The sequence below is a fragment of the Bombina bombina genome, chromosome 10, assembly GCF_027579735.1.
Source record: "Bombina bombina isolate aBomBom1 chromosome 10, aBomBom1.pri, whole genome shotgun sequence".
In the NCBI taxonomy this organism is placed as follows: domain Eukaryota; kingdom Metazoa; phylum Chordata; class Amphibia; order Anura; family Bombinatoridae; genus Bombina; species Bombina bombina.
In genome coordinates this window covers 163,083,931-163,099,835 of record NC_069508.1, presented here as the reverse complement: position 1 = coordinate 163,099,835, position 15,905 = coordinate 163,083,931, and the positions used below count along the sequence as shown (strand labels likewise).

Genomic DNA, 15,905 nt, shown 5'->3' with positions numbered 1-15,905 from the left:
AGCTACAACTAGCTCTAGGGTAAGGGCTCAATAAACAAATCTCCCAGGTAGCAGCATACAAATTTATTAAAATGTTTAAAAACAGACAAATATCACTCGGGGTATAACAGCCCACATATAGTGCGTTAAAGTCCTTCGAATTAGAGCTTTTGTTTACACTGTGGGTAATATAGCCTTGCCGTATATCAAATGAAAAACCTCTACTCGTGATCAGTCCATATAGTTCCTCCAAATACTCCAATGTACATTTCACTGATAACATTCCACTTTTTCAATTCGTAGCTCTTTATCATGTGAGTAGGACCTGCTCTGTTGTGATACTGCAATCCCTTGTAATCCATTGTAAACAGATTTATACTATGTTGTCCTTTGAGAATTTTTCCAGCAATAAAGACTGTTCTACACTACACTTAGAACTGTTGAGATTTGCATATTTTTATGGTTGGTATCGAAAGTGTTAACATCACTTGATTTATAAACACACTTTTTTTATTTGCAGAATTTTAAAATAAGTTTGGAATTTGGAAATTCGGAATTGGGGTCTTGTACCTGTAATTACACAATTTTTATGAATTCTTGAAATAAATTAACATACTAAGTAAGTTTGATTTTTTTTGGAAAGTATTAATACATTAATAGACAAACTCTCTCACTACTTGCTTTATTTGCGTCTGCCAATCTAAACATGCTACTGAAATACACACAAATTAAATATAGGACCAGATCCAATGATTTTAATGGAATGAAATAAACGTAGATAAACCAAAAATAAAATATGTTCCACAGTCTATAAGATTTATAGTAGTTCTCAAATCATTAGACTTATTTGCAAATATTTATCAACCTAGAATCCTTCCTTATAGTTGAAATTCTTATTAAATCACTTTAGATACTAAAGGAAGTCAAAACTCCACATTATATATATATATATAGTCTTGCACTATAAAACTCTAGAGAGAGGAGTTTGCTCACCTTATCTCTGCACCCAAACACTCCCTGGCATCACTACAGCAATAAGCACAAGACAGGGAGCAGAATGATCTCGTTCTCTTTATCTCAAGTCTCCAGGGTGAGCAAGTTTACCAAAAGGAAAGGACTAGTCAAAAAGTAAAAATGTAATCTTCTACTTCAGACAAACATCTACATATGACTGTACTGTTGTGAGGAACAGACATGAGGCTACTCACCTTCCCAGATGTAAATATAAACTGATCAAACACATATTGCAAATCTTGCTCAGAGAGGTTTCCTTCTGTGACACTGGGCGAGGTAGCATCTGGGGCGCAATCCGTTCCTGCATTACTCATTCCTTCAGTAGTATTGTGCGTGTCTTTAGTAGCTAAGAGTTCCTTACCATTGCAAGTGACATTTGAGTCCTCTTCCTCACTGAAATGTTCAACTGATTGTTCCTCCTGGTGGTGGTCATTACAGTTATTGTCCACAATTAAGCTGTGCAAGTTGTTAGTAACCTCCATTAATGAAGAACTTAGTGGCCCATTGCAGGCTTCTTCTAGCCCACAACGGCTCTTCTCTCCCTGTTCTACACTTTCACAGGATCCACTTCCTATGTTACTGCCATTGGCCACAAGATCTGAAGGTGCTGATGACTTCTGGCTGTTAAGTTTTGCTCTCTTCCTGCTGTCTATTTTAGACTTATTGAGCTCCTTGCTCTGTGGACATGCAAAATATCTGTAAGCTGATCGAAATCGCTCGACAATGTATTCATACACCATCTGGCTATTAAGGCTCCTTGCAACATTCCTCTTCAGTGCAAAAGGGTCTAGCAAAAAACAAAGAAATGTTAAACTGAAGATAATGTAAAACATACTGTATAGAGATCTATAAAACACAAAAAAAGATGATTTAGTTACAACCTAACACAATGCAGAACACATGAAATACTTTCTGCTGACCAGTGTATAAAACAAGGCATAGAACAAGGTACAGATTAAAGGAGTGATCTGGAAATGATAGTTCTGTAATGGCAACTTCATCAGAGATTCTGAAGTTTAGAGATTTGAAAAGGTTTAAAGTTTCCCTTTTCTAAAGCCCATAACTAAAACATAAATCTGTAACCTGATGGATCATTTATTTTGAAAGAGATCTGGCTGAGAAAACCCATTATTAAAGTGAAGGTAAAGTTTGCTGTATTACTATGCACTTATCAGCAATACAGCACAAATCAATGGCACTTTCCTTCATGAAAAATTTAATTTTTACCTTTATTAGTAGTTTTATCCGTTTTTAGTCGCAATCTAACAAGCGTACGATTTAACCAGTTATGTATATTATTTTTTTTATCCTGCTGGTCACGTTTTCAGAACAGCCAATTGACTTCCTGGCCCTTAGGCCAACCGCTAGCTTCAAAGCTCTACGCATGCGTTAGATTCCTTCCTCTCCCTGGAAAACCAAGCGTGGCCCCGTTTAGCACATGCTTACTGACCCCAAAAAAATTTCAGCAGCAATACGTAGCAGGCTTGTTTATAATAAGCATTATCGCATGCGCATTGTGTACCGTTGTCGATATTTTGCGCATGCACAGTGGTTATCTTGTCTTGTCTGGGCACGAGCATTGTAGGCATGTATAGAGCGGGTGGGAAAGCTCTATACATCATAAGCTAAACAGACAGAAAATAGATTGTGGGCGGAGCTTATAACGGAACGGTAGCGGAGAATCAAATACATTTACTAACGAAATATGTAATGTAAAAAAAAATAATTAGCGACTGTCTATTTTAAAAGGGGATACATTAAATAATCATTGCAGAAAGACAAAACTTTACCTTCACTTTAATATTAATTAAAGGAAAAGTAACTCTCTAGAAGCCCAGCCTCACCTCACTTTGTCCTGATGCACCACCTAAGTCTTACCTTCGATAGCTATCCGCCTTCGCGGCCAGTTCTTGCTCTCACGGGTTATTACATTTTGCACGCGTACACTGATCACATTATCTTCCATCGCAAACTCTAGCGTGTAAAATCGCAAGAGCTCAAGCCATAGCTGCCCGAGGAGCACATTGGGACGGTGCTTGAATACCAACGGGGACTGCAAAGAGCAGAAATGGTGTTAGCCTCACAAATCATGTACTACAACCCAACAGTGGCAATAGTCTGCTAGAAAAAAGGGAAATCCTTCATGAAGCTATCACTCACGTGACGGCTTATTTATCTACTGAGAGAAAAACAGAGATGACTGTATAACTATTAAAGGGACATGAAACCCAAATGTTTCCTTTCATGATTCAGCTAGAGCAGCAATTTTAAACAACTTTCCAACCGACTTCTATTATCTCATTTGTAATGTTCTCTTAGTATCTATTGTTGAAAAGTACAGCTAGGTAGGCTCAGAGGGTGCTGATTAGTGGCTGCACATATATGCCTCTTACCGGATGTATTTAGCTAGCTCACAGTAATGCATTGCTGCTTCTTCAACAAAGGAAAGCAAGAGAATGAAGCAAATTAGAAAAATAGACGTAAATTGGAAAGTTATTTAAAATAGTATGATCTATCTGAGTCGTGGAAGAAAATGTTTAAGTCTCATGCCCTTTAACAGTTCTCTTCATTTAGCAATAGAGCACTTAGGTTATGGTAAGTGACAAGTTCTCCAAATCTGAGATACAGAGCTTTTGAAATCCTAAACTGTCCTTTATTCAGACATTCAAGACAAAACGTTATACATCTACTATGAAGAATATAACAATGGCCTTTACAAGATATTGTGAAACGTTTCCAGAGAGAATGCAGCACTTTATCTCTTGTTTAAAGGACCAGTAAATACAGTAGATTTGCATAATCAACAAATGCATGATAACAAGACAACGCAATAGCGCTTAGTCCCCCTGTATCATGTGACAGCCATCAGCCAATCACAAATGCATATATGTATATTCTGTAAGTTGTTACACATGCTCAGTAGGAGCTGGTGATTCAAAAAGTGTAAATATAAAAAGACTGTACACATTTTGTTAATGGAAGTAAATTGGAAAGTTGTTTAAAATTGCTGCATTATCTGAAGGGCCATAATACCCAAATATTGAAACACTTGGAAGTGATGCAGCATAGGTGTAAAAAGCGGACTAGAAAATATCACCTGAACATCTCTATGTAAAAAAGAAAGATATTTTACCTCAAAAGTTCCTCAGTAGCCACATCCCATTGTAAAGGACTTCTAAGCAGCAAATCAGTATGTCTGTCCCGGGACAGCGGAAGGACCGAGTTTTCGTGCACTCTCATCTTATTTCCCTATTAAGTTTAAGGAAGTTTACTATGAAATCTCATGAGAGTTAAGTAAAATCTCAAGAGATCACAGAAAAAGAGTTCATGACCTCAGCACTGCTGATGCTGATTGGCTGCTGTTCATTTCTTCATTTTTTTTTACCTGCAACTGGGCTGCAGCTGAGTATAACATTTTACACAGAACTTACTCTGCTGAGCTGAGGAAATTGTGAGGTAAAATATCTTCCTTTTTTACATAGAGATGCTCAGGTGATATTTTCCTGTCAGCTTTTTACAGTTATACTGCATCAGTTTCAAGCGATTTAGCATATGAGTATTATGTCCCTTTAAAGTTTAATTTTGACTTGAGTGTCCCTATAAATAGTGCAAGCTGTAACCACACCGTTAAATGTAATAAACACTGTCACTGACATTTAAAAGATCCTTAAAATGTCCTTCAAAATATGTTTTGGGTCATATGCCCTTAAAGGGACGCAAACCCCAACATTTGCCTTCATGATTCAGATATAACATATCATTTTAAACAACTTTTCAATTTGGGAGCTAGCTGCTGATTGGTGGCTGCACATATATGCCTTTTGTCATTGGCTTACCGATGTGATCAGCTAGCTCCCAACAGTGCATTGCTGCTTCCAAACCTACCTAGGTATGCTTTTCAAAGTAAATGTAATGATAGAAGAAAATTAGAAAGTCTCTTAAAATCGCTGCTTTATCTGAAACATAAATGTTTCATTTTGATGTTAATGTCCCTTTAAAGGGACACTGAACCCAATTTATTTTTTTTCTTTTGATTCAGATAGAGCATGCAATTTTAAGCAACTTTCTAATTTACTCCTATTATCAAATTGTCTTCATTCTCTTGGTATCTTTATTTGAAAAGCAAGAATGTAAGTTTAGATGCCGGCCTATTTTTGGTGAACAACCTGGGTTGTTCTTGCTGATTGGTGAATAAATTCACCCACCAATAAACAAATGCTGTCCAGGGTCTGAACCAAACATTGGCTGGCTCCTTAGCTTAGATGCCTTCTTTTTCAAATAAAGATACCAATAGAATGAAGAAAAATTGATAATAAGAGTATATTAGAAAGTTTCTTAAAATTGCATGCTCTATCTAAATCATGAAATAAAATTTTGGGGTTCAGTGTCCCTTTAAGTGCATATGCCATTCATGATTAATAGGACATTTCTGTTTATTTCTTATTAAAGGTTTTCAAAATGATAACAATCGGGTTATACAGACTATAGAAGGAAAAGATGAGTTGCCTCATTAACAGAGATGTATCTAGTGACACACGGACAGCCGTACCTTTACAGTGCATAAAGTGCTAGGGCAGAGCTTCATCTAGATTACAGAACAAACAGAGATAAATGATACGCGCTGCTCGTTAGAAGTTGGGTAACGTCAGACAAATGGTAAAACTTATTGTGTGCCAGACAGGGGACTCACCTTGCCTTGCTTCTCTCTGTTCCGCCGGTTCTCTGCCTCTGACGACCTTCTGTGGTTCTGCTGCTCGGCCCTCTCTCTCCCGTCTACCGCAAATGAGTTCTTGTTCTCACTGTTTGCCAGTTTGTACTCCCAGTGCAGGAACCTCTCCTCGGACACTCCCTTTAGACAGTAATCATCCAGCTTTTTCGTCTCAAACCCATCTATCTATAACCCAGAAGAGGTGGGGACTGATAAGTACATAACTAGTAGAGTAAATGACAAAACACCAGATGCCACCCTGCATGTGCCACACACTCAACCAGGCTAAGCACACAGAAGAACACAAAATACAGAACATGTTCAAGATTAGCAAAGGATTGCACTGATGTAAAATGAAGAATGGTGTTTTGTATCCAAGACTGAGCCTAGTAATGTACATTACCTGAGTCGTTATCAATAACTAATTAAAATGCAGATCAATTACTCTAATTCATTGGAGCATTTAATGTGATGGTAAACCCAAATGTATAACAAACGCTAGAATTTACCATCACTAAAAAATAAACGTTAGTTTCTGTCATCGTTTCCTACAAAACGCTATTAAACTGACCCTATCTGTAAGGCAAGTATGTAACTCAGCGCATCCGGCTGCCCACATCGCTCTTCTCCAGTGAGGTGACATTTCCACCTCTAGACCAATAGCTGTGCTAGGATGTCAGTTGAAGCGCACGGCTATTGGTTTAGAGGTGAAAACGTCACCTCATTGAAGAAAGCGCTCTGCCGTGGGCAGCCGGAAGCTTTGAGTAAGGAATATACTTGCCTTACAGATAGGGTCAGTTTAACAGCATTTCTTAGGAAACGATGACAGAAACTAATACGCTTGGGTTTACCATCACTTTAAGTTTTATTTTACTAATAAAAACTCTGCAAAGGGGTAAAAACACATAGGTAAAGTCCAGGGAGCCCTGACCATTGCAGCTTCCGGACAGGACACAGTGATTGGACTGTATCATTGACTGCAGACTCATCAATGGTCCCCTGCATCAGAATGAACTATATGTTGTGCAAACTTCTCATGTGAATTGTTACTGCTCAGAGAAAAACTCAATAAATACAATGTATGAGGCGCAGTGTTTTTACCTCTATATCACCTGCCAGAACTGCAGACGTACAGCGAAAAGCAGCTGCTATTTTTAGCAGGGGAACAGTATCTTTACAGGATCTAACTACAGCCCCAGAGGACAGTGTGTTGCTTGGTCCCTGTGCGCAGCTTATTTACTTACCCAGGACCCAAGGTACGCCGGCAGGATGGGTCTCTTTCTCTTCTGGAGAAAAAACAGCACCATTAAGGCGAACGAGTATGAAGGGATTCCGCCTTCTGTCTGGCAGTCTATGTGACACAGCTGAAGAAAATAAAGCAAAACAGCAAGGGGCATTACATTTCTTAAAACTACTAGTTTTACTTAAAGGGATATAAAACATTATAATTTATTGTTGTAATAAAAAAGCACAAAGCAAAAGGATTTTACCTTTTATTTTATTTATTTTTACTTCATTGTGCATTTGTTCATTTGTCCATTACTTCATTTCACAGCCCCTCAAGGGGGCTGTGGTCTCTACAGGAAGACAAATGAGTAGCTTAACCTTTGAAGTGATTAGAAGGGGACTTTGGCTGCAAAATCATGTGACAGTAAAACTTAATTTTTCTAATCTCAACTCCATCATCTCCCTGGAAATGACTACACTGGGAATTTCTAAGTGCTCATGTTGCAACAAGTTGTTTGCTTTTTTTCTAACACAATCTGTTTATTTTTACGATTACTTTAATTTTACATATATCTGTGAATAAATGAGCAAACAAAATGAACATCCTTTTTTTTTTCCATTTGCTTTTCAATAGCCAAACTTCACCTACCATTTGCCTTATTTGGAGAAGGCACATCTGGGCTTTTCCTGTGAGTCTTTTTTTTTTTCTTTAAAGGAACATGAAACCCCAAAAATTTCTTTCATGATTCAGATACAGCAAGTCAGTTTAAACAACTTTCCAATTTACTTCTTTTATCAAATTAGTTGTTCTCTTGGTATCCTTTGTTGAAAAGAAGAGAGGTAAGCTTAGGCGCGTGCACGTGTCTGCAGAGCTATACAGCAGCAGTTTTGCAAGAATGATGCACATTTGTATGAACACTATTTCCTGCCATGCAGTGCCCCAGACGTGTACACTACTTATCTAGTTATCTTTCAACAAATGACAATACCATGTCAATGAAGATTTTCCATCAGAAGTAAACTGGAAGCTAAAAAAAAAAATATTGCCCCTTTAAAGTGAAGGTCAATTTCGATGAATTCGTGCCCGGTTTTTAATAATCCTATTAAAAACAAGGCCACTTTAATTCATAAAAATTGACATTTCACTCGTTTTCTTCAAAACAAACTTACCTTTTAATCCTGACAGCCGCTCCAGCGATTCCCCCGGCCGTCAGAAGCCTCTTCATACGTCAGAAATGACAAATCCGGCTTCCTCCAATCACGGTTCCCCCCCCCCCCCCGGGGGAATCATGGCCTGCGGCATCGCTGTGATTGGAGGAAGCCGGACCCGCAAAGAGGGCTTGCAACGGGCGTAGGAAAGCGCTGCAGAAGCTGTCAGGATTAAAAGGTAAGTTTTTGAAGAAAACAAGTTAAATGTCAATTTTGATGAATTAAAGTGCCCTTCTTTTTAATAGGATTATTAGAAACCGGGCACTAATTCATCTAAAATTCACCTTCACTTTAACTACGGTAAAAGATTCCGAACAATATGAGATACAGTGATAATTGATACTGGATCCAAAAATGTAACACCTGATTCGCAGAGGAATTGCAACAACTTAAAGGGATATGGAATGTAAATGTTTTCTTTCGTGATTCAGTAAATAACCATCGGCTAGATTACGAGTTTTGCGCTATGAGTGAAAAAGCCTCATAACGCTGCTTTTTCACTACCGCTGCTATTACGAGTCTTGCAGGTATAACTGTACTGCACACTTTTTTGGCCGTAACGCAACGTAACTACCACACCTTTCAAAAAGTCCTTTTTCAATGGGACTTCCATAGCGCCGGTATTACTAGATTTGCCTGGGAGGCTTAAAAGTGAGCGGTACACCCTATACCGTCAAGATTCGTACCGCCATCTAAAGTCAGTAGTTATGAGTTTTACGTTACAAATCTGTAGCATAAAACTCATAACTAAAGTGTTACAAAGTACACTAACACCCATAAACTACCTATTAACCCCTAAACCGAGGCCCTCCCGCATCGCAAACACTTAAATTAAATTATTAACTTAAATTAAATTATTAACCCCTAAACTGCCGCACTCCCGCATTGCAAACACTAGTTAAATATTATTAACCCCTAATCTGCCGCCCCCAACCTCCCTGGTGCCACTATACTAAAGTTATTAACCCCTAAACCTAACCCTAAGTCTAACCCTAACACCCCTAAAATAAATATAATTAAAATAAATCTAAATAAAAATTACTATCATTAACTAAATAATTCCTATTTAAAACTAAATACTTACCTGTAAAATAAACCCTAAGCTAGCTACAATATAACTAATAGTTACATTGTAGCTAGCTTAGGGTTTATTTTTATTTCACAGGCAAGTTTGTATTTATTTTAACTAGGTACAATAGTTAGTAAATAGTTATTAACTATTTACTAGCTACCTAGTTAAAATAAATGCAAATTTACCTGTAAAATAAAACCTTACCTGTCTTACACGAACACTTAACATTACACTCAGTGGCATATTTAGGTTTTGTGCTGCCCTAGGCACTCCAAATTCTGCTGCCCCAGGCACGCCAAATTCTGCTGCCCCCATCCCCCTAGGTTTTAGGCTGTTTTTCGGCCATAATATTTTTTGGTCAGGGTATAATGTAACTTTTTTAGGAATGCATGTGTGTATGTGTATAGGGTCATCATGTGACATAGCATTTTTTTAATCCTCACTCTAATCTTGGTAGAATATCCATTTATATAATTGATAATATAAAGCCATTGGTAGATAATGTAGGGTTCTCCCTGGAAATGGGTTATATTGAGAAAGCTTAGAAGAATATTCACCTAAGGTTACTAGTATTCAATGAGAGAGTGGTAACTACTAAACTTTACACATGGATGGTCTATACACACCAATATTAATAAAGTATGTTTGCAACCAGCACTTGTTTATTTGTTCAACTTCAATTAATTCACAACTGTTTTTAGTTACCTTATATAGGGATTATTAATTTAACAAACAGGTAGTCCCCCAATCCCCAGCACAACCATTAGGGAACATTACAGAATACAGATGATGAGTCTAGCAAAGATCTTCAGCAAAAACATTTATTTATAGCCTGAATGCATGTTATAGAGCTGTGGGATGAAGGCAGTTGTCTGGGGTGTATTAAATATGCTGGGTTTTTGTTTGCATTTACAGCGTGTTAAGACCCCTGTATCAGTATACAATACTGAGGTATATAGCTGTTAGAGGCTAATTATAAGTGTCTGCATATTTTCTAGGGGTATATTGGGGTATATTTGGTCACAGGCATGGTCTCATATGGACCGTTTCGTATATTACTTAATTGCGGCCGCCATTTTGGATTTAATGTGGCCCCAGATGTTGTGTTCAAGTGCGGTGTTACCTGGCAGCGGATCCAAGCAGAAGGATCTCATCAGTTTTGGGGAATGAGTTCACCCTATAACGCTTTCTTTGCTGCAGTTTTGCAATCGCAGATCCGGTGTTTAGACAGGTAGTCCCCCAGTCCCCAGCACAACGCTTAGGGAACATTACATAATACAGACTCAGAGAGGCAGAGAACCAGACCGCTACTGAGTCTGTATTCTGTAATGTTCACTAACGGTTGTGCTGGGGACTGGCCTGGGGGACTACCTGTTAAGTCTAGAGCGTAGTAAATTTGTGCAGTGTCAGTGATTCACCTGAGCTATTAAAGTATCTGCATTCAACAGAGTCCAGTCCAGTCTGCTTTAGCGCCTATGCCACTATTGAAGGCTTTGCCGCATGCAAGATCACGTCGTGTACATGTGTGTGACTCACTTGAGCCGCAGGAAGGCGGCTATTGGGGAAAATGTTTTTTAAATTCCACACAGTCAGTGCAGCGCCAGGGGCAATGGACCAAGTGCCACCCCCCAAAATTTGCCGCCCTAGGCATGGGCCTTGTTGGCCTAGGCCTTAATACGCCCCTGAATACACACTACAATTAAATCAATTACATTAATTAAATACAATTAACTAAATTACAAAAAAAAAATAAACACTAAATTACACAAAGTAAAAAAGAAATTATCAAATATTTAAACTAATTACACCTAATGTAATAGCCCTATACAAATAAAAAAGCCCCCAAAAATAAAAAAAAACCCTAGCCTAAACTAAACTGCCCCAAATAAATCAGCTCTTTTACCTGTAAAAAAAATACAAAAAACCCCCAACAGTAAAACCCACCACCCACACAACCAAACCCCCCAAATAAAATCCTATCTAAAAAACCTAAGCTCCCCATTGCCCTGAAAATGGCATTTAGCTCTTTTCCATTGCCCAAACACTAAGCTAAAAATAAAACCCACCCAATAAACCCTTAAAAAAACCTAACACTAACCCCCGAAGATCCACTTACAGTTTTTGAAGACCGGACATCCATCCTCATCAAGCCAGGAGAAGTCTTCATCCGAGCGGGCAGAAGTCCTCAACGAAGCCAGGAGAAGTCTTCATCCAAGTTGCAAGAAGTGGTCCTCCAGACGGGCAGAAGTCTTCATCCAGACGCAATCTTCTATCTTCATCCTTCCGACGTGGAGCGGCTCCATCTACAAGACATCCAGCGCGGAGCATCCTCTTCTGTCGACGGCTACTGAAGAATGAAGGTTCCTTTAAGGGACGTCATCCAAGATGGCGTTCCTTGAATTCCGATTGGCTGATAGAATTCTATCAGCCAATCGGAATTAAAGTTGAAAAAATCCTATTGGCTGATCCAATCAGCCAATAGGATTGAGCTTGCATTCTATTGGCTGATTGGAACAGCCAATAGAATACGAGCTCAGCCAATAGGATTGAAGACTTCTCCCGGGGGGGGGTTTGGTTGTGTGGGTGGTGGGTTTTACTGCTGGGGGGTTGTTTGTACTTTTTTTTACAGGTAAAAGAGCGGATTTCTTTAGGGCAATGCCCCGCAAAAGGCCCTTTTAAGGGCTATTGGCAGTTTAGTTTAGGCTATGGTTTTTTTATTTTGGGGTGGGCTTTTTTATTTTGATAGAGCTATTAGATTAGGTGTAATTAGTTTAAATATTTGATCATTTCTTTTTTATTTTGTGTAATTTAGTGATTTTAGTTTTTTTTATTCAGTTAATTGTATTTAATTAATGTAATTGATTACATTGTAGTGTAATGTTAGGTGTTCGTGTAAGACAGGTTAGGTTTTATTTTACAGGTAAATTTGTATTTATTTTAACTAGGTAGCTAGTAAATAGTTAATAACTATTTACTAACTAGTCTACCTAGTTAAAATAAATACAAACTTGCCGCATGTGAAATAAAAATAAAACCTATGATAGATACAATGTAACTATTAGTTATATTGTAGCTATCTTAGGGTTTATGTTACAGGTAAGTATTTCGTTTTAAATAGGAATTATTTAGTTAATAATAGTAATTTTTATTAAGATTTATTTTAATTATATTAAAATTAGTGAGTGTTAGGGTTAGATTTAGGGTTAGGTTTAGGGGTTAATAACTTTAGTATAGTGGCTGCGACGTTGGGGGCAGCAGATTAGGGGTTAATAAGTGTAATGTAGGTAGCGACGACATTGGGGCAGCATATTAGGGGTTAATAAGTGTAATGTAGGTAGCGACGACATTGGGGGCAGCAGATTAGGGGTTAATAAGTGTAATGTAGGTAGTAACGACATTGGGGCAGCAGATTAGGGGTTAATAAGTGTAAAGTAGGTAGCGACGACATTAGGGGTTAATAAGTGTAGGTAGGTGGCGGCAATGTCGGGGGCGGCAGATTAGGGGTTAAAAAGTGTAATGTATGTGCCGGCGATGTCGGGGGCGGCAGAGTAGGGGTGTTTAGACTCGGGGTTTATGTTAGGGTGTTAGGTGTAAACATAAGTTTTTTTTCCCCATAGGAATCAATGGGGCTGCATTACAGAGCTTTACGCTCCTTTATTGCAGGTGTTAGGCTTTTTTTTAGCTGGCTCTCCCCATTGATGTCTATGGGGAAATCGTGCACGAGCACGTAAAACCAGCTCAAAGCAGCGCTCGTATTTGTGTGCGGTATGGAGCTCAACGCTGCCATATTGCCTGCTAACGCCGGGTATTTTCAAACCTGTAATAGCAGCGCTATAGGGAGGTGAGCGGTGGAAATAACTTGCAAATTATTAATGAGCCGCTCATAACGCAAAACTCGTAATCTGGCAGCATGTTTACTAATAAGATGACTATTTCACCTGTGCTCCTGTTCAGATATCTTCAAAACCTGGCCTGTTATGGAGGCCTCAGGACAGGTTTGAAACCCAGTGAGATAGAGCATGCAATTTAAAACAACTTTCTAATGTACTTCGATTATCAAATTTGCTTCATTCTCTTGGTATCCTTTGTTGAAGGAGCAGCCATGCTCTACTGAGAGCTAGCTGAACAGATCAGTAAGACAATGACAAGAGTTATATAAGTGCAGCCTCCAATCCGCAGCTAGCTCCCAGTAGTGCTTTTTCTGCCCCTGAGCCTACCCAGGTATGCTTTTCAACAAAGGATACCAAGAGAACGAGCAAATTGGATAACAGAATTAAATTATAAAATTGTTTAAAATTGCTGCGCTGTCTGAAACATGAAAGTTTAATTCTGACTTTACTGTCCCTTTAGCTATAACAATATCTATAGAGAGTGGATGAGCTGGAGCTACTACACATCAGGACAAAAAGGTTACTGGTCTCAACCCCAAATTACCAGCAACTCGAATAGAAAAAGGAATAAACTCTTCATGGTAACAAAATAACTCACCTTTGCCCAGTAGCGAAATGCCACTACAAGTGGGATGAGAACTGGCTCCAGTCTGCCAACAGTCGCCAGGAGCTCGGTGGTAAGGCACGCTGTGTCGTTCCCAGCACTCACTTTGCAAACTAACCCACTGAAATAGAAATAAGCGGATTTCTGAGTTGTGCAGGAGGTCATGGTAGGTAGAAAAAGAATTATGTGAGAGAATCACAGCATTTCACTAGCTACACATTGATTGGCTGCTTCTAAAACAATGAATTGGCTTATTTATATTACAACTGTACAGAATAGGCAACTAAAAATACTTTCAGCCCCATACAGCAGATGTCATATAGTAAAGAAACATCAGTAGTTTAACCCAGATTATATGGTGATAAGGGAGTTCAGCAATTACTGTCTCACAGTCAGAAAGATCTCAGTAGCCAGAGATTCTAAAATTTTACTTTTGGAACCACATGTTTTTGTTAAAGTGATGGTAAATTCTAACGTTTCAAAAACGCTAGGATTTACCATCACTAAAAAACACAAATTATGCTTACCAGATAATTTAATTTCCTTCTGTATAAGGAAAGTCCACGGCTTCATTGCTTACTGTTAGAAAATACTGAAACTGGCCACCAGGAAGAGGCAAAGACACCCCAGCCAAAGGCTTAAATACCTCTTCCACTTCCCACATCCCCCAGTCATTCTGCCGAGGGAACAAGGAACAGTAGGAGAAATATCAGGGTATAAAAGGTGCCAGAAGAGAACCATAAATTTAGGGGGCTGCCCATTGGAGAAACACGTGCGGAAGCCGTGGACTCTCCTTATACAGAAGGAAATGAAATTATCTGGTAAGCATAATTTATGTTTTCCTTCTTAATATAAGGAGAGTCCACGGCTTCATTCCTTACTGTTAGAAAACTTATACCCAAGCTCTAGAGGACACTGAATGATAACGTGAAGGACAAAAAAGAGGCGGACCCTAATCTTAGGGCACCACAGCCTGCAAAAACCGAAGGCTGCTTCAGCTGAAGCAAAAACATCAAACTTGTAAAATTTATAAAAAGTGTGTAAGGAGAACCAGGTAGCCGCCTTACAAATCTGATCCATAGAGGCCTCGTTCTTAAAGGCCCAAGAGGAAGCCACTACTCTAGTAGAATGAGCCTTAATTCTCTGAGGAGGTCTATGTCCCGCTATCTCATAAGCTAAGCGGATAAGACTCCTCAACCAAAAAGATAAGGAAGTCAAAGAGACCTTCTGACCCTTACGCTTCCCAGAATATGCCACAAACAAGGAAGAAGTTTGTCTAAAATCCTTAGTAGCCTTAAGATAAAACTTCAAGGCACGAACCACATCCAAATTATGAAGTAAATGTTCCTTTCGAAGAAGAAGGATTAGGACACAAAGAAGGGACCACAATTCTCTTGATTGATGTTGCGGTCTGACACGACTTTAGGGAGAAACCCTAACTTAGTACGCAGGACAGCCTTATCTGAATGGAACACCAGATAAGGAGGCTCACATTGCAAGGCGGCAATCTCAGATACTCTGCGCGCAGAAGCAATAGCCAGTAGAAAAAGAACCTTCAAGGACAACAATTTACTGTCAATTTCATGCATACAATCAAAGGGAACCTGTTGCAAAACTTTAAGAACCAGATTCAGACTCAGAGGGGGAGCCGAAGATCTGAACACAGGTCTGATCCTTATCAGAGCCTTAACAAAAGACTGAACATCTGGAAGCTCAGAGAACCTCTTGTGCAGTAAAACAGACAAGGCCGAAATCTGTCCCCTCAGGGAACTGGCGGAAAGACCCTTCTACAGTCCATCCTGGAGAAAGAGAATCCTGGCAACCTTAACTTTAAGCCAGGGAAATCCACGCTTTTCACACCAGAATAAGTAGGTTCTCCACACCTTATGATAGATGCGACGAGTAACCAGCTTACGAGCTTGAATGAGAGTATCAATACCTCTCTCAGAAAACCCTCTCTTGCTAATCTCCACGCAGTCAGCATCAGAGAATCTAGATTTTGATCAACAAAAGAACCTTGTTCCAGCATATCCCTGCGACAAGGTAACTTCCATGGAGAAGAAGATGACATCCTCACTAGATCCGCGAACCATGTCCTTCGCGGCCATGATGGAGCAATCAGCTTGATGTGGGCCACTACCCAAGGAAGGAGTGGTAACGGCGGAAAAAGATAGATTAGACTTAACCTCCAAGGCACTGCTA

The 15,905-nt window shown here is 39.1% G+C and overlaps 1 protein-coding gene across 2 annotated transcripts in view; it reads right to left on the bottom strand.

Annotated features, from left to right (window-relative positions):
* The window catches only part of TUT4 (terminal uridylyl transferase 4), a 180,968-nt gene that overhangs the window by 77,094 nt on the left and 87,969 nt on the right, over positions 1-15,905 (bottom strand). For both annotated transcript variants that reach the window (XM_053693465.1, XM_053693466.1), the window contains exons 9-13: positions 13,698-13,824; positions 6,946-7,065; positions 5,684-5,887; positions 2,872-3,046; positions 1,188-1,780 (exon numbers count right to left, since the gene is read on the bottom strand). In XM_053693465.1, coding sequence (XP_053549440.1) covers positions 1,188-1,780; positions 2,872-3,046; positions 5,684-5,887; positions 6,946-7,065; positions 13,698-13,824 — 1,219 coding nt within the window. The remainder of the gene's footprint in view (positions 1-1,187; positions 1,781-2,871; positions 3,047-5,683; positions 5,888-6,945; positions 7,066-13,697; positions 13,825-15,905) is intronic.